The sequence below is a fragment of the Carcharodon carcharias genome, chromosome 7 (assembly GCF_017639515.1).
Source record: "Carcharodon carcharias isolate sCarCar2 chromosome 7, sCarCar2.pri, whole genome shotgun sequence".
Lineage (NCBI taxonomy): Eukaryota > Metazoa > Chordata > Chondrichthyes > Lamniformes > Lamnidae > Carcharodon > Carcharodon carcharias.
Genome location: NC_054473.1, coordinates 45,191,598 through 45,211,713, shown reverse-complemented (window position 1 = coordinate 45,211,713; position 20,116 = coordinate 45,191,598). Strand labels below are relative to the sequence as shown.

The following is a 20,116-nucleotide window of genomic DNA, read 5'->3' as shown; positions in this document are numbered from 1 at the left end:
ATAAAATTGTTTCCCTTGGTGGAGAATATTAGAACCAGGGGACATAGATTCAAGATAAGTGGCAGAAGGTGTAGGGGTGACATGAGGAAGAACTTTTTACGCAGAGGGTCGTGGGTGTCTGGAATTCACTGCTCAAGTTGGTGGTAGAGGCAGAAGCTCTAAACTCTTTTAAAAAGTACCTGGATCTGCACCTCAAGTGCTGTAAGCTGCAGGACCATGGGCCAGGTGCAGGAAGGTGGGATTAGAAAGGGCACCTGGGTGTGCTCGGGCTGGCATGGACCAGATGGGCCGAATGGCCTCCTTCTGTGCTGTAACTTTTCTATGGTTCTATGGGAGACCTGTGTGATTACGTCAGGTTAGCAACTCATTGTCATCACGCTGGATTTTACGCATGTGCAGGGGTGGGGACGGGGGTTTGGTGCAGCAGTCCTCATTTCAAAGTGTAAAATTCACCTCTATGTTTTGTGCTAAAGTTTCTTTCAATGTTACCTTCAGGTTCAAATTACTATATCAAATTCTATTTATTTACAACTGAGCAGTGAAATGCATGTGGAAAAAAATAGATTGTTGCTCAATATTTCTAACCGATCAGTGTCATTACACCAGGACCTGATCTTGCCTATGTCGGGCAGGCTGGGAGGGAGGGAGTGGGGCGGGTGCGGAGCTGATCGCCGCCCGCGATCGGTTGCACGCCACCATTTTATGTGGGCGGGCCAATTAAGGCCCACCCAGCGTAACGCGGGGCTGGTAGCGCTCAGCACTACCTGTGCGGGGGGAGGAGGGAGAGTCGGGGCCTGCGCTCTTTCGCGCATGCATGCGTAAGAGCGCAGCAATCAAAATTTTGTTATAAATGAAGTAAAAAATTATTTAAATATGTCCCCTCATGTGACAGTGTCACATGAGCTGGGATATGTTTGTGAGTGTAGCAAAATTTATTAAATTATTTTGTAAAACCTTCAGGAAACCTCATCCTGCCCGTGGATGAGGTTTCCTGAAAAGCGTGAAGGCCGCTTGGGCTCTTCGCCTGCCTGTCAACCTTCAGGTTAATCAGCTTAATTACTTTTTTAATGGCCTTAATAGGCTGCTGACAGTTCAGCGGGTGCGCAGCTGCCTCCAGTGCATGCCCACCGAACGAAAGATCGAAATGACGCATGATGACATCGGGGTGCATGCCTGACGTCATCTCGCATCACTTTACACATTGGAATGTCGGGCCCACCCCCACACGCCGACTGCAATATTCTGGCCCAGGTTTAATTACAATAAACTGTTGGAGTTGAAAATAAAAAATAGAAATAGAATAGAGAATATACGTCAGTCAATATTTAAAAGACAAAGAATAAAGTTTCAGTTGAGGTCCTTCAACAGAATGTAGGATCCTTTGTCAGAGATCTCACCGAACAGATTCTAACCTCATTTCTCTTGAGATGCTGCTGTTCTGTTTTTAGTACGATTATTTCTTTTTTAATACCAGGCGTGCTTAGTTTGATTATCCTTAATATTTGGTTCACTATGAAAGGTTACATTTTGTACTAATGGCAGGATAAAGAACTTTAAAGATTTATTCAATATTAAACTATTCTTATTTGAGGAATCTGGATGTCTTGGGAGTAATGCATATGAAAATAACACAACTATGAAGATAGAACAAGTAAATTCAATTCTGAACGCAGCATTTTTATGGCAATATAATGGAATTTTGTTGAACCTCCATTAAGGCAGATCTTTCTTAATTCATTCATGGGGTGTGAGCATCACTGGCAAAGTCAGCATTTCTTGCACATCCCTTGCTAACTATATATCAATTGTGTTTAACTCATTGAAGGTGGAGGGCATGAATTGGGGTTTCACTTGAGCAAATATAAAGAAACACTGAAACTGTAGTATGTTTGAGTTAGGAGGTGTTTGCTTGTAATGTTTCACTCTGAATATATGTAAGAATGAATCAAGATTGGATCCAATACTATCCTTCTGGATCATTCATCCATTTTCTGTATTGGATGGCCAACCTATTCTGTGCAGCAGAACTGGATTTCTGGAACAGAACATTGCCCTGGAGAAGATGGTGGTGAGCTGCCTTCTTGAACAGCTATAGTCCATGTGGCAAAAGTGCTCCCACAGTGCTGTTAGGTATGAATTTCCAGGACTCAGCAACAATGAAGGAATGGCAAATGTATTTCCAAGTCAATATAGGGCGGAATCATCCCAGATTTGCACTAAGTGCGGTAGCAGGGGAGAAAAAGGACGTTTTACCCGCCAGCCATAATGGTGGCTTTTCAAGCCATATCGTCCCAATCCAGTCTCATTTATCATGCATTCCTGGGAAACATGCCATTTCAATTGCGGGCGGGCTCTCATTTGCCCGCCATGCCATCACCTCGCTGCTCCTCACTCCAGGTGCTATATTTAAAGTGGAGCTGCGCACACACCTCTCAGTGCTCCCAGCCCAGGACTGCTGCACAGAAGACTTGGCCCTGAAAGGCAAGAAGGCTGCAGCCCTCCGATTCAGTGATGTGTCCTTGGAACACCTTTTGGACGCATGGAGGCCCGCCGTAATGTCCTCTATCCCCGCTATGGTCGCAAGTGGTCCAGAAATCTCACCACTCTGGCTTGGTAGATGATGGCAGTGGTGATCGATGCCAAAGCTGCACAGAAGAGGTTGGCCATCCAATACAGAAAAAAGGATGAATGATCTCATCTGAGCCGTCAAGGTAAGACAACCATCTCAGCACACTAAATTCATACACTCAAGCATATCAAACATTCACTGGCACCTCACTACCTGCCAGCTCAAGGGACATCACCACTCTCTCTCACACACATACCCTCACATCTTCTTCTGGCTTCATCTCCTCTGGAGGCTGTCTCCTCAGTCCTCATCATCTTGAAGCCACTTGCACAGATCAACTTGTGCCCCACACAAACCCTGGGATACCCCCCTTCCCCAGTACAGCACTAGCCCTGCAGCCTCTTCTCTTGCCTGAGGCCACTCCTCTCCCTTCCCCAAGCAAGTTCAGCCCTACAGCGATTGAAAAGCCACCCCACCTTGTGGCTGGTCTGGTAGCTATAGACCTGCCGTGAGCTCCCCGCAAAAGTGACATGGCACTGTCTGCAAAGCCTAGCACTGATGACTGCAAGTGCTGCCTGAAGCAAGGTAGACAAACAAACCTCAACATTCCAAGTGAAGTGCAGCTCAACAGGTGTACATCACCTATGTGCAGTTGTGAAACACATCAGCAATCATGCTGATGTGCGCAGATGATCCAGTGTGGGGGGATGATTCCGGCAAGCTGGGCTTACAATGATATGCAGATGTATTACAATGATATGCAGATGTATTATAATGACGTTCCCAACATCCAATGGCAGGAAACGCGGCCTGCCATTGACGGGCAAAGTGGATGATTGCAAACTGGTTTCACAATGTCATTAAACCAATTTTTGGTCTTCTCGCCATATCGTCTGCTCACGCCGCTAAACACGCCCGCTGCCAATGAGCACAGAAAACTCTGCCCATAGTGTGTGACTTGGAGAGGAACTTGCAGGCGGTGGTGTCCCCATATGTGCCTGTTGACCTTGGTTCTTCTTGGTGATAGAGGCTTAAGGTTTAGGAGGTGCTGTCAACAACGCCATGGCAAGTTGCTGCAGTGCATTTTGTAGATGGTACACTGCAGTAACCATGTTATATCAGTGGTGGAAGGAGTGAATGCTTCAGGTGGTGAATGAGATGCCAAGCTGTTTTGTTCTGGATGGTGCTGTTGAGCTTTTGTCCATCAGCAGATTATGCATATGTAGGAAAATATGAAAAAGAATGCTAACATTTTGGTTTTGCACATATGGCGAAAGAATATGCTAAGCAGAGAACAAATAGAATACAAATAAGGTCCAGTGAACCTTATTACTGAGTGTACTGTGAGGTTGATTTGTGTCATGCAAGAAGCTTGGTGCAATCAGACTATGGAAAGCTTTAATCTGAGAAATGTTGTTAGCTAATTGGCAGCCTGGATAACAAAGATACATCTAATGAAGGTTACGCTGGAAGAAAATGTTATCTCCAAGACTAATGTGATAAGCTCATAGTAAGTACCTGTGCTTTTCTACCCTGCATAAAGTTCATGAGGATCTACACAACCAACCTGAACTTAATTTGTTTGACTGCTGAAATTCACGAATTTGTAAAAAGTAAGCAGGCAAAATTTCAATGAAGTTTAACAGCAAAGAATCTTCATCCATTAAGCCCAATATTATAAGAACGCAGCTGCTGTAGAATTTCACATCCATTATATCACTTCAACTACAATCTGAATTTTGGACTCATGATGGAAAAAGAACTAAAACAGAAAACTTAAGTTATTGAGTAGGGAAGAAGGGAGAGTTTTCATTCCTCAACTTACTGAACACAACAGGGTTGAATTTCTCAGGTGTTCTTCTGAATATTCATCCAAACATCCAAAGAAATCCAGGAGAAATGTGAATAATTATATTTAGGGTTTCTGCAGATCTTCCAGCCAAGGGACAGTAGGTGATCAGGAGAACCCACACATAAATTAATGCCAAACTTACTTACTACCTACAGCTTGTAATGGTTACTTCAGTCAAGCACTTGGGGGAAAAACTCAACTTATGCCAAAAACAGAAGCAAAGTGGATACAGCAACTGTGCTATGTCCAATGACATCAGAGACAGGCATATGACAAACTTGTACAGGACTTTCATTTATTATGATTGATGAGATGCTCTGATGAAAGGTCATTTCGTCCTGAAACATTAACTCTGTTTGTCTCCACAGATGCTGCCTGACCTGCTGAGTATTTCCAGTACTTTTTGTTTTAACTGCATAATCCAGATGTGTCTTAATAGAATTACAAGCTCCAGGTGCCAGATGCAGCCACACTAATTAGTTTGTAGAGAATCATAAGAGGGATGCTAGATCAATTTAACAATACATTGCATCAACTATCACTAGGATAAGATTTGCACAGATTTAACTGGAGGCAAGATATTCTGTTCCTGTGCACTGACATGGTGCACGTCTCCTCTGCATCCTCCTTTTCTCCCTCTTTTCCCAGCAGCTGCAGGTCGTGGCATTCTTTTTGTTGTTCTTTCTCACACACATTGTCCAGCACCAGTGACTGGCTGAGTTGTTGCCCATGTTGCCAGAGGATTTATGCACAAGCCCTTGGGCAGAGATTGTCCTGCAGCTCCAAAAAAGAACTTGCCACAATTTTTCTGGTCAGCTCCACCACAGCTGGAGTAGGTATAATAGCCAACTGGCTGTTGAAAGCAACCAACCAAATGTTTCTCTAAAATGAAGCCAAGGATCCCTTTAAACAATACTGCTGCAGTATCCATCCTGACTGTTGATTTGAGGGCAAATTTTAGAATGACAATTACAGCAGTCCAAAAATTCAATTTGTCAGAAGGATCTTTAATCAGGCACAGGGCCTCATTTATACATATTTATCAGGCCACTGCTGCTTTCAGATGTTTGCCCTGGATCACTATAAGTCACCTGAGCCAATTCGGCATCTGGCACACTTTTGGCCCAGATTAGTCACGACAGATCACAACGTGAAACTCAGAGGCCCGATGCCTGTTTTATGTAGGAAAATGGGGGGGGGGGGAGCATCTTGAATTGAATTGATCCCCCACTGTGTGTGTTTTTAAATCCTTTCTGTGCAACTGTTATCCTGGTGATAGTTGATGCAATGTATTGTTAAATTCATCTAGCATTCCTATTATGATTCTCGAGAAACTAATCAGTGTGGCTGCATCTGGCACCTGGAGCTCGTAATTCTATTGAAGGCTCATTTGGATTATGCAGCTCCCAAATAGGGGAAATAATTATGGTTGCACATGTGAATCAATTAACAGCACAATGTTAGAATTACCCATGGAATATACTGAGAATGGATCCTTAATATACATACTCAGGGATTCCAACTTGAGTCAGAAATTTGATGCAATCATAAAATTTTACAGCAAAGATGTAGGCCATTTGGCCCAGGGCATCTGTGCCAACTCTTCGAAAGAATTGCTATTTAGTCCCTGTCCTTGTGCAGTTAATAAATTTTTATTTTTTAAATATTCACAACTGTTTCCGGCAGGGTGTTCCATGTCTTTATAACCCTTTGCATAAAAAAATTCTCCTAACCTCTCCCTTCATTCTTCAAATGTCTTCATTTCTTAAATTTCTGCCCTTTAGTTACCAGCTCAATAATCATACACAGGCTTCCATCTGTCAACAGGACTGCCTGCTGAAATAATTGTTTTAGTAGATTCCTAAAGTCATAACTTAATCAGGCAGATTAAGTTATTTTTAATTAAAGGCAACCACATGGTTTAATTTTGGTTCTAGATATTTAAGAATGCATGTATCTATATTTTCTATTTCTAGAATTCACTAGCTGCTGAGTTTCAAGTGAAACTCATTCATTATATGAATGAGCTTCTGTAAGATCACATCCTTGATGCTGTGACATAAGAAGCACAGTGGAATAAGTTGCAAGCCCCAGAGCTCCTGTCCAATTGCCTTTTATGTTCTGGATAAACATATTCCAGTGCAGTAAATATCCCATCCCAACCCCCTACTTTCCCAACCACTCACCCATTCACTTAACCGTGAGTGCCATGGCCATTCCTTCAGGACCCCAGCAGCAGCCTCCTTGCTGCCCAAAATCCTGCTCCAGCCATTTAATGCTTTCCATCAGCTTTGGATGTGAAACTCATGGTGGCTATCCAGATGAGGCCCATATGTTAAAATCTCATGCGCCTAAAGCTGCAGAGGGTCAAACAGTTGGCCATCCATTTTGTCTCCTCACCCGCATGACTTTCAGTTGGGAATTACAATCAGGCCTATAGTGCTGATTGAGACTGGGGTGCAATTTCTATGACTACAGCTGTTTTTTGCTTTATTTTATCTCATGACTATATTAAAGAATTCAGCTGCTTGCTCAAAGTACACAAAAAGAATTCATTTTTATCACATTCACATCTCTTAGAAGCCTTTCGAAGCACTTCACAAGCATTAAATTACTTTAAAGCCCACTGCCTACTGTTGTATAGATAAGCACAGCATAATGTATTATGTTAATACATCTGCTGAGAAAGATCAGTTAATGCAGTCTGGAATCTAGTCAAAACAGGAGGATTCCCTTAATAAATGTTATGAGAGCCTTTGACTGTTAGGAGTTAGTAGTTTCTCTGCAAAGTGTAGCTTAAATTTCCTCACTTGCAACGAATCTTCTGGATGACCCCCACAGCCTTATTACACAAGAGAGAGTCTTTTAAGAGTATAATGGTGAAAGACAAGGGAGTATCTTTAACTGATGTTGTAAAGTTGTTGCTATTTGTTATAATTCCTTCCAACAGCAAGTCATTAAGTTCTTGTATGAATAAAAATCAGAAGCACTAAATTTGAGAAGCAAACAGGCATCTAAGAAATAGGCCAGCACATATCCACAAGATGGACCCAATAAAGCTGAACAATATAGTGCTATTTGAAGCAACATGATTAGTATTTCTGGTATGTTTATGAATTTTGATCTATTAATGTTCAAAGGTCTCTTACAAATATTTTGCCATAGTCCAATTGGTGATGGTGACCACTAGTTGAATTGCTCCCTTCAAACTGTCCTGAAGCTGGGCTGACTAGTGCACATCATCATGGGTAGTGCATAACAAGATAATTTACTAATTATAAAAAATACAGATAATATTGCAAGCTGAACTATTTACTGGCTAACTAATACTTAATGCCAAAAGCAAAATAGTGGATGCTGGAAATCTGAAATAAAAGCAGAAAATGCTGAAAAACCTCAGCAGGTCTGGCAGCATTTGTGGAACGAGAAACAGAGTTCATGTTTCAAGTATGTATGACTCTTCTTCAGAGCAAAACAGAAGTAGCAATGTGATGGATTTTATACTGTTTAAGAGGGGGTGGAGCAGGTGAAGCAAGATAGAAGGTCAGGGGATAAATGGGAGATAAGGAGAGATTGACAAAGGCCCTTGTTCTGCTATTAACACATTCTGGCACTATCAGCACCTTCTTTAGCCCTTACCACTATCATTAACACTCCCTTTGTCTTGTGTCCATGACATCTTTGTCAATCTGTCTTGAGTCCCACCTATCCCTGACCTTCTATCTTGCTTCACCTGCTTCAATCCTTCTTAAACAGTATAAAATCCATCACATTTCTATTTCTATTTAGCTCTGATGAAGAGTTATAGGGGCTTGAAACGTTAACTCTGGTTCCCTCTCCACAGATGCTGCCAGACCTGCTGAGTTTTTCCAGCATTTTCTGTTTTTCTTTAATGCTCAATGCCCAATTCTATATTATTCCCTCTAAGGCTGCCAGGTAACAAAGCAGGCTGCAGCTTTGTAAAGATGCCAGTGCCTTAATGCATCACCCATTGGGTTGAGAATGCTTTCTTGTGCTGCTAGGTTGTTTCCTTATCAGGAGTGCTGAAAGCATTTATATTGTATAGCACATTGGATCATTTGATAAACTGTTTATATAAAGAGATCAGCATAGTATTAGTATTTCTCTTTATCAATAGATTTGCAAGATGTGGTTTTGTTCCTACAATTCCCTATACATCAGGCAGAATTTAATGGCGTCCCCCTTAGCTTAGCGGGGGGGGGCATTTAATCAGGCGGGAGGGTGGCAGATGGGATCCCCACCACTTACCCTCCTTACCCCAATTAAGTCCATGTTCTGTGAGCAGCCTCCAAGCCCCACTGCCTTTTGAGGCTCCTAAGTGGGCAATTAATGCTCATTTAAGGGCCTGATCTCACTGGTGCTGCTTTGTCTCCGGGTGTGATGTCCGGTAGAGGCAAAGGCGGGAAAGGTCTCGGTAAAGGGGGTGCAAAACGGCACCGGAAAGTCCTCCAAGATAATATCCAGGGAATCACCAAACCTGCTATTCGCCGCCTCGCTCGTCGCGGGGGCGTTAAGCGCATCTCCGGCCTCATTTACGAGGAAACTCGCGGGGCTCTCAAGGTTTTCTTGGAAAATATAATCCGAGACTCGGTCACCTACACGGAACACGCTAAACGCAAGACTGTTATAAATTCAGTGGTAGGTGGGAACTTGCCACGCAAGGAATATGACAAGTAAACCTGTGTGAGGTTGCTTGCAGGCTCCTGGGGTATCCCACTTTCAAAGGCACTCAGTGCCTGATTGAGGGTCCCAACATCAGGAAGGGGGGCTCTCAGAGCCACCTCCCTGACCTTGATGCCAACCCTCCTGGTCCGCATCCCTGACCCTGTAAACGCCTTCCTGCCATCACTCACCTGTGACCTGAGATCCAGCAGTGATACTAGGGCTCAAGTGGATATTGTACTAGCAGCAGCCACTGCCTCCCTGGTGGCGTTGCTGTTCAATGGAGCTGCTGGCCTCTGATTGGCTGACAGCTCTTGGCTGGCAGAACCTCTGCTCCCGAGGTTCCTAATCCCAGGAAGGTGCACCACTGTCCAGTTAAGTGTCTGGGTGGCACTTAATACGCGGGCTTTCCCTAAAAGAAGCAATGTGGGGTTCTCACCAGCACCCCAGTCGAGGGCAAGACCCCCAATGCCTCCATTAAATACCGTCCAGTATCTTTCCAATTTCAAGTACGCGGTTGTGTAGAAGAATCATCAGAAGCCAAGGACTGCCCCACAGAAAAGAACTGAAAAATTAGAAGGATGACCATCTTGTACTCCTTTCATGCACATCCTCTAAGTACCGGTCGAGGCATAGGGGCAATCACCAGCTTATCCTCTTAGTTGAGAAGGCGCATTACAGTAGTGCCCAAAACATAAAATAATGAAAAATGAAAAGACCACCTTAACCAAAACAATCTTTGATTAAAACAATTCATTTTTTTAAAAAAAAGGATAGACAGCAAACTTGCGTCTGTGGTTAGAACACACAACCAGTTACATGCAAGGCTCTTTGTTACTTTCTAAAGTGTTACAGTCTGACCACAGCCATCAATGTTGCAAATCTTCATTACTGCAAATATCACACCCAAAAAATCAAGAAGATGCAATGATATCAGGGCAGAGGATGTCTGAACTTCAGACAGAAAGTCCGGGTTAGCTTTTATATAAATGCACAAATGCTGCAACAGGTCAGGAAAGCACTTCAGAACATGCTGCCATAAAGAAATACAGTGGTAGCTGTTTGGGTGAGCACAGCTAGATTTTAAGGGTCATAAAGTAGTCAAGAATGAAGACTTCCAAGCTAATATGAAAAAGATATTCAAGAATGAAACATTGCAAATAACGACATATATCTTCCCTAAACAGTAATGCAAAGAAAACTAGAATCATGGACGGATACAGCATAGAAACAGGCTGTTTGGTACAAAAGTCAGTGCTAGTGTTTTCTTCAAAAGTGACCAAATCTAATCTTTAAATAAAAGCAAAATACGGCATATGCTGGAAATCTGAAATAAAAACAGAAAATGCTGGTAAAACTGAAGAAGAGTCATATGGACTTGAAACATTAACCCTGTTTCTCTCTCCACAGATGCTGCCAGACCTGCTGAGATTTTCCAGCATTTTCTACTTTCATTTCAAATCTAATCCTACTTGCTCCTCTTGCCCAAGCTACTAATTTACCTTTAAAATATAAGTGTTCTGCTTCAGCAAAAGTTAATGGCAAAGAATTCCACATTGTGATCGCCTTCTTTGTAAAGAAGCACCTCCTGTTTAATTATTCTTTGTAACTATCTCACATTAGGGTCCTCTCCTTACAGCCTTGTCAACTGGTGAAAAAAATTTGCAACTATTTACATTTATTATGATCCTTCATAATCTTGAAGGCCTCACTATTGTAACACTCCTTAACCTTCTCAGCTGTAGTGAAAGAAAGTCCCAATTTCTTGAACTGTTCATTGTAACTGAAACGCATAATTTCAGATGGCAAAATATGTTCAACACTAACTCAAATTCTGTGGCACTGTGTCCATTTTGATAAGGGGGCCCAGGTCAAATGTTAGGTGTGCCTTGGAGCTAACATTCATTCCTTGCACTCCCAACTTTTGGCACAAACAAATTTCACATGATAGCTAAACTGAATATAAAAGCCACCAATAATTAAAACTTCTATTGATATTCATAAGCCTGCATTATGCATTTTGCCAACTCAAGGAGCAGATTTTATGATACCTCTGCCAATTCTGTCATACAGATACAAACTGACTATTTCTCTGTCCCAATGGAAACTATCTGATCTGTGTTCAGTGCTTTGTTACAGCATGTAGTCAAGATTGGGAACTTGCCCATGTCCATGAACTGTGTGGCCAGATGACTCAAAAGTAGGAAATAGTCGCCTCAGCAACATTTAGAGACATTTTAACTGCCAGCTTTTTAATAAAGGTTTGGTTAGCATGAAGTGGAGGGATGTTGTGAATCATGAGGCTTAAGACATCATGATGGTATGGGGTGGGTTTAACAGATCAGCTCGTCTTTTCCTGCCATAATTTTTGTATGGTCATATGTTTGTAACCCCTTTGGCTTATAATCATTAAAATCTTGAGAATAAAGCATCACCTTAAAGAAAATCTCAACTTTTGCTTCCCTGCAAAAATATTTGTACATAGCTAAAGCCAAATAGTGGAGCTATCTCATGATCAGGAGAGCACCAAAGTAATTGTGTAGGAAACTAAAAACAAAACTAAAAAATGGCAGCAATAATAGTCCAATGAGGTTCTGTTGTCAGAGTGAACCTTATGTTCATCTGCAATCTGCTTCTCTGGGCCTGATGTGTACACTTGTCAATAGACAGACAGGGACAATTATTCAAAGTGAATGCACAGAAGACAGCGATCAACAGCACCCAGTGAAAACCCATGACAGGAGGTCGATGAAGATAATTTATCCAGGCAGGCCTATTTAACTACTGCACAGAGGAATAAAACATTAAGGATTCACCTCTGCTACAGTGGCACTGCAAATAAAATCACAAAAAGCAGATTCTTTAAATTTAGCTACTCAATAGAATTTGAGTAGATCTTAAGAGACAGTGTGCAACTAGCAACTGGGGAAACATTTGATCTCTTATCTAAGGTTTAACAGATACAGGTCTTTAACCTTAATGCTCCTGCCATTACAGTGAAAGGGCACGGATGAAAGTAAAGTGTAACAGCTTGACAAATGTATTCTTGCATTCTTACTGCTTAGTATCAAATCAATGTTTTGTGACATGCTCTTATCATCCTGCTGACAGATATTTGACAGACAAGAAAATTAGCAACATTTGGGTTCTCAGCATTTGAGAGTCAGGTAATAAGAAATATGGCCAGGATTTTCCATCTTCCCCCCACCCACCGCCGCAGCAGATTCCCCCATGGAAGGGCCAGCAAGCCAATGAAATCTTCATTCACATTGGCGGGGCTGGAAAATTCCAGCCTTTAATGAAATTCTAATCCATGAAATATCATTTAATATTTTATACCAAAAGCAGAGTAGTATTTTCAAATTCCTCTGTAGAAAACACTGTAACAACCTACCCAGTGGTTTCTGAAACAATCCCCTTGCCCAGAGTATAATAATCTTACTTTATTTCCTATTTTATCCATTCACTTAAATATACACAAACACACATCGTCCTTGCATTCCTTGTGGGTCAAAGGTAGGCAAAATCTGTCATATATCTTTGGAATCAGCTGCCCTTCCCCCTCCCCTCTCTGCACAACCAGGTTAAATAATGCTATTATAAATCACTGCTAACCATCATTAGGATTTCAGACTAAAACTTTGTATGAATCAATGGTCCTGTGTTTTACACAAGCTCACAAATCACGTACTTCAGGCAAGACCAACATAGCAATTAAACATTTAATCAAAATGTGATACTTTCAGTATAAGTTACTAAAGGCATTCCATCTAACCCATGTTTTGAGTTAGTAAAAATTACAACAAATTCCTAAGTTTATTATTACATTGCAAAATACGAATATGCCATAGACTGGTTCCCCAACAAAGTACTTTGCACAATCATACAAAACTAAAGACTAACTTTGAAGGATATTTGTGTTACATATATTGCTTAAGTTGTGTAAGTGTGAACCTGAACCATATGGCATTCAAAAATTGTGTTTGAACGTATGCAAAAAAGTATCGTGAGAAGTAACGAATAACTGACTTACCTGGAATTGGAATGATGGGAATGCTTTCATTAGGAACCACTCGTGGTGAACTGCTATCCTCCACATAGAAGTGTGCTGTCTGAAAACACTTTCTGAGGAGAAAATAAACAATGTGCTTATTCTCTGGAAAACTATATGAATGGACCAGAATTTAAGTCTTTTAAATTGTGGGTGTTTGTAAATAAATCCCTGGCATACTGCCATCATTTAAATTTGCGCTTATTATTAATCATTCAAAGATTTCTGATGGGTCTTTGAAAAAAGTTACTAAAGAATTGAAATGAGTGTTAATTTAAATTCTGTCTGCCCTTAGAAGTGTAGCAAAGGCAATATCCACTAGTTTTCTAGCCTAACATAGTTACACATCTATCTTTTAAGTTAAAGTTTTATTAAACATTATAAGCTCCCTGCCTATCGTTTTGAGGCCATATGGAACAATAATACAAAACTGAATTACAGCTGCTGAGAAAGAGAAATCAATAGATATGCTCCTAAATGGCCTGAGAAGCAGCCTGGGGCCCAAGAAGGATGAAAATATCACATCACAAAGGAGAATTCAAACAAAACAGTTTCTGCTAGTAAAAGATGTGTGGAACCACAAACCTCCCAATATTTTACCTGTACTTGATGCAAAGTAACGAGCACAAATTGGTCATCATAGAGAAGGCACGGACAAGAAAATCACATAGAGCTGTGAACAGCCTTTGCATGGTGATGTTGACTGAAGCTGGACTCTAAAACTCCAGCGTCATTGCTCATCTGATTTAATGACTTTCCTTGGGCTGGAACTGAATATCAAATGAGCCTCCCTGTGCGCTTGTGACAGGAGGAGGGACTACTATGTTCATCAGGGGCTTCCAACAAAAGGATTATTATGCTGCAATGATGCCCTTAATAAACCGTTTGGGAGCACCCGCATGTAGCCCTAATTTTGCTGATTCCTGATTCATGTAAATTTACTGATATCACCCTGAAAACAAGAAATGTCCTTAATGTTTTTCCAATGCACTGTTCTGTTATACAGGGTGATCTCACACTGTATAATCGCCGAGCAGTAATTACTGTCAGCTAATTAAGGCACTCACATAATTCAACTACAGCTAAAGGCTTTGATTATTTGTTGGTATCTTACTCTGTTTTATCACGCAGAATATTAAAATACCTGGTTACCAGTGTATATAGGAACAAATGATTATCAATTCCAAATATGGTTAATATGATTGCAGTATTCTGAAAACTGCATAAATCAAACCTATGGAGTTTCAATTGCTTAATTTCCCCTTATCGTTTTTAAATTATTCATTCACAGAATGTAGGCACTGCTGGTATGTCCACATTTATTGTCCATCCCTAAATGTCCTTGAGAAGGTGGTGGTGAACCTCCATCTTGAACTACTGCAGTCTGTATGGTGAAGCTACACAAGTGCTGTTAGGTCGCGAGTTCCAGGATTTTAACCCAGTGACAATGAAGGTGATATTTCCAAGTCAGGGTGCTCTGTGGCGTGGAGAGGAATTTAGAGATGGTGGTGTTCCCATGTACCTAGTGTCCTTGTTCTTACAGATTCTTCTAGAAGGTAGATTTTGCCAGTTTGGAAGGTGCTGTTGAAGAGGTCTTGGTGAGTTGCTGCAGTGTATCTTGTTGATGGTACACATTACAACCATGCTGCACCAGTGGTGGAGGAAGCAAATGTTTCAACTGGTGGATAGTGTACCAATCAAGTGGGCTGCTTTGTCCTTGCATGTTGTTGAGCTTCCTGTGTTATTGGAGATACGCTCATTCAGGCAAGTGGAAAATATTCATATCCTGATTGTGCCTTGTAGATGCTGGAAAGGTTTTAGGCAGCCTGGAGCTGAGTCACTTGCTATAGAATTCCCAACCACTAATCCACTCCTGTAGCCACAGTATTTACGTGGCTGGCACGGTTAAGTTTCTGGTCAATGGTGACCCCCAGGATGTTGATGGTGGGGGATTCGATGATGGTAATGCTGTTCAATGTCAAGGGGAGCTGGGTAAACTCTCTCCAGATGAAGATGGTCATTGTCTGGCAATTGTGTGAGCGAATGGTATTTGCAAATTATCAGCCCAAACATGGGTGTTGTTCAGGCCTTGCTGCATGAGGGAAAAAGGCTGCTTCATTTATTTCAGGAGCTGTGAATAATATTAAACACTGTATAATCATCAGTTAACATCCCCACTTCTGACCACATGTTGGATGGAAGGTCATTGTTGAATAGCTGATGATGGTGGGCCTAGGACACTCTTAAGAATGCCTGCGGTGCTGAATGATTCAGTGTAGGTTGCTGGGGCAGTAGTTGGCCAGATTGGATTTGTCCTGTAACATTTAAATTTATTCTGACTTTCAGTGGCAAAGAGAAAAGGTAGCAGTTATTTTCATTTAAAGGAAGCATTTGAATGATAAACTTTTACAGGATGAGTATCTAATTTAATTATGGCAATTATAATATATTTACAGATGTTATCTTTTAAGATTGTGTTAGGAACTGCCAACATTAAAAGTGACCATTAATGAAAATTGTAACAATGACATAACTGAATTAGTATGTATTAGTAAGATTACATTTTGTTAAACTAGACTTATCTTTGAAGCCAATTAAATTCCAGTCACAGAAACAGATGAGAATGGTTCCCTTTAGTTTTCAGGCAGGAAACTGACCTCAAACAATTGGTATTGGTTTACAAAAAGGTCTATTAAAAATAATTAGAGAAAGAAAGTCCTCAGAATGTAACGCATCAATTTTAATCCAACCTGCTTGGCACAAATGGGGCAGCTGAGTGGTTAAAGTATCAAAAATCGACACCATCCCATTTTTGCTCGGGGCAGCTGACTGTCATTTTAATTGGTTAACTGGAAAGTGCACAAAAGGGATCATCCCAGATCAAGCGGGCACCTCATAAAGAATTGCCAATCAATGTTACTGGGATCCCAATGCTATCTTAATTGGACAGGGCAGCTTATCAGCCAAGCTGAGTAACACTGGGCAGGAATGGCCTCAGAAACTGATTGACATCACTGGAAGCAGTCCATAAAGAGGCACTCACTGAACGCATTCAGATCAGTAGGTTTTGTGCACTATTGTCGTTAGTTAATTATAAAGGTGAGCTTGGCAATTGCTTCTTCCTGATTTTTGCTCTGCCTTACATTTACAAGATCATAAGACATAGGAGCAGGAGTAGGCCATTCGGCCCATCGAACTTGCTCCACCATTCAATAAGATCATGGCTGATCTGATTGTGGCCTTAACTCCATTTTCTTGCCTGTCCACCATAGCCCTTGACGCCCTTGTTGATCAAAAATCTGTCTAACTCAGCATTGAAAATATTCAATGACCCAGCCTCCACTGCTTTGTGGAAGAGACTCCAAAGGCTAATGACCTTCTGAGAGAAAAAAATCCTTCTCATTTCTGTCTCAAATGGGAGACCCTTTATTTTTAAAATATGCCTCCTAGTTCTAGATCCCCACAAGAGGAAAATTCCTCTCAGCATCTACCCTGTCAAGTCCCCTCAGAATCTTATATGTTTCAATAAGATCAGCTCTCATTCTTCGAAACTCTGATGAGTTTCCTCATTCTTTCCTCATAAGACAACCTCTTCATCCCAGGGATCAGTCCCGTGAACCTTCTCTGAACTGCTTCCGATGCACGTAAATCCCTTTTTAAGTAAGGAGATCAGAACTGTACACAGTACACCAGGTGCGGTCTCACCAATATCCTATAAAATTGTAGCAAGATTTCCCTACTTTTATACTCCATTCCCCTTACAATAAAGGCCAACATTCCATTTGCCTTCCTAACTATCTGCATGTTAACTTCTTGTGATTCATGTACAAGGACACCTAGATCCCTCTATACTGCAGCATTTAGCAGTCTCACTCCATTTAAATAGCATTCTGCTTTTCCATTTTCCCTGCCAAAGTGGACAACCTCACATTTCCCACATTATACTTCATCTCCAAAATTTTTGCCCACTCATTTAACCTATCTATATCCCTTTGCAAACAGTTTATATCCTCCTCACAACTTGCTTTCCTATCTATCTTTGTATCATCAGCAAATTTGGCTACAAGTCACAAATATATACTATAAATAATTGAGGCTCCAGCACTGATCCCTGTGGTGCTTCACTAGTTACAGTTTGCCAACCTGAAAATGGCCCATTTATCCCGACTCTCTGTTTCCTGTTAGTTAGCCAATCTTCAATTCACGTTAGTTTTTTTTTACCCCAACACCATGAGCTCTTACCTTGTTCAGTAACCTTTTATATGGCAACTTATCAAATGCTTTTTGGAAACCTAAATAAACTACATCTATTGGTTTCCCTTTATCTACCTTGTTTGCTACATCCTCAAAGAACTCTAATAAATTTGTCAAACATGATTTCCCTTTCACAAAACCATGCTGACTCTGCCTGATCATATCATAATTTTCTAGATGTCCTATTACTGCCTCCTTAATAATGGATTCTAGCATTTCCCAATGACAGATGTTAGACTAACTGGCCTATAGTTTCCTGCTTTCTGTCTCCCTCCTTTTTGGATTATTGGTGTTACACTTGTAGTTTTTCCAATCCACTGGGACCTTTACAAAATCTATAGAATTTTGGAAGATTACAACCATTACATCCACTATCTCTGCAGCCACTTCCTTTAAGACTCTAGGATGCAGGCTATCAGGTCCCAGGGACTTGACAGCTTTTAGCCCCAATTAGTTTTCCTAATACTTTTTCCCTAGTGATAGTGATTATTTTAATTTCCTCCCTCTCTTTTGCCCCCTGCTTTTCTACAATTCTTGGGATGCTATTTTGTGTCTTCTACTGTGAAGACATTTACAAATACTTTTTCAAAGACTCTGCCATTTCAAGTTTCCCATTATTAATTTCTCAGTATCACCTTCTAAGAGACCAATGCTCACCTTTGCTACTCTTTTCCTTTTTATATACTTGTAGAATTTGTTTCTATATTTCTCCAATTTTCCCCCTTTATTATTTATTTAGTTATCCTTTGCTGATTTCTAAAATTTCCCCAATCTTCTGGCCTGTGACTAATCTTTGCAATATTGTCCATCTTTTCTTTTAATTTGATACCATCCTTAACCTCCTTCATTAACCACGTATGGGGCATCTTTCTTGTGGCTTCTTTCTTCCTCAATGGAATATGTTCTTAAATGTCTGCCAGTGCTTCTCAGCCGTCTTACCTTTTAACCTATTTTCCCATTCCACTTTAGCCAACTCCATCTTCATACCTTTGTAATTACCTTTATTTAAGTTTAAGATACAAGTTTCAGACCCAAATTTCTCACCCTCAAACTGAATGTGAAATTCTATTATGTTATGATTACTCTTACTGAGAGATTCCTTTACTATGAGGTCATTAATAAACTATGTCTCATCACACATTATCAGGTCCAAAATAACCTGTTTCCTGGTTGGTTTCAGAAGGTATTGCTCTAAGAAATTATCCTGAATACACACTATGAACTCATTCTCCAGACTACCTTTGCCAATTTGAAGATTAAAATCTCCCACAATTATTGCATAGGGCAGAATCTTCTGTTCGGCGAGCGGGGGGTCGGGGCCCGCTCGCCGATGCGTAAAATGACACGGGGTGAAGTTGGGCGTGTGTCCCAATGTCACCCTGCCTCATTTAGATTTTCAGTTCAGCGGGCGCGCAGTCGAATTGGCTGTGCAGCCGCCAAACTGTCAAAGGCCTATTAAGGCCATTAAAAAAGTAATTAACATGATTAATGGACCTGCCCGTCCAACCTTAAGGTTGGCGGGCAGGCTGGGAGCCCAGACGGGCTTCTGAAAAAACATGAAACCTCATCCACGGGCAGGATGAGGTTTCATGAGGGTATTAAAATTTTTATAAAATGTTTAAATAAAAGAAATTGACATGACCCAGCTCATGTGACAGTGGCACAAGTGGACAGGTGAGTAATTTTTTCCCCTTCTTTATTGAAACTTTCAAATCAGAGCCGATCTCCCTGAGGCAGTGCTTTACCTCAGGGATATCTGTGCGCTCTTTCGCGAAAGAGCGCACTCCCGGCTCAGGGAATCCCCCGGCTGGCACAGGCCTTAATTGGCCTGCCCACGTAAAATGGGCCGATTGGGAACCTGTCCACTCGCGCCTGCACCCCCACAAGCCCCCTCCCCCCCCCCCCGACAGGGGGAAGGTCCTGCCCATGATGATTTTGTTAATTAAGCACTCACTGCTCATCATGTATAGTGTTATTCCTGCATTCCTTTGGAAGGAGGAAAATGAGCAGCTGCCTCAACAATCAAGACTATCAACAGCTAGGGTTGTTAGAAAACTGCAGGTAAGGGGGACTGCTCATAGAAGACCTTAGCCAGCTCATGAGGTTTATAGTTTCTTGCAATAGAAAGCTACATTTCACCAACTAAGCTGTTGCTGAATTATATTGCCTCCTGTGCAGGATCTGTTGCCTGATGGACCAAGGAATCATGCTTTACCAGTGGCTGTCAAAGTCACCACCACACTTAATTGTTTTACTTCAGGCTCCGACTCGGGCAGTAGAGGGGACAGCTGCACAGCTACATCAAACAGTTCACCAAAGGTCGAACTGACAGAGCAAATTGGTATATTATCTTTCCAAAGAACACCAACAGCCAGAGAATGAGAGCTCAGGGATGTGCAGCAAAGGCTGGCTTTCTTCATGCCTAGGGCCTAATATAATGCACTCATGTAGCTACCAGGGTACCAGAATGAGGAGTTTTTGTCGACAGGGCAATGTACTGATGTCTGATCACCACAGAAGGGTAAAATGTGTGTATGCCAGTTTCAGTCTGCTGCCACAACAGCTTCATCCTGCAACACTCATCCAACCCAACATCTCACGCCAGAGGATGGCAACTTGGGACAAAGCATCCCCTCACACCTCCACAACCATGTTATGCCTGAACAACAGGCACAATTAGAGTAATGTGAGCAACAGAAACATCATA

At 41.5% G+C, this 20,116-nt stretch overlaps 1 protein-coding gene across 1 annotated transcript in view; it reads right to left on the bottom strand.

Moving 5' to 3' along the window:
- Nucleotides 1–20,116, bottom strand: part of LOC121279750 (receptor-type tyrosine-protein phosphatase gamma-like) — a 783,231-nt gene that overhangs the window by 85,291 nt on the left and 677,824 nt on the right. Inside the window, exon 14 of the mRNA XM_041191026.1 lies at nt 13,138–13,229. Coding sequence (XP_041046960.1) covers nt 13,138–13,229 — 92 coding nt within the window. The remainder of the gene's footprint in view (nt 1–13,137; nt 13,230–20,116) is intronic.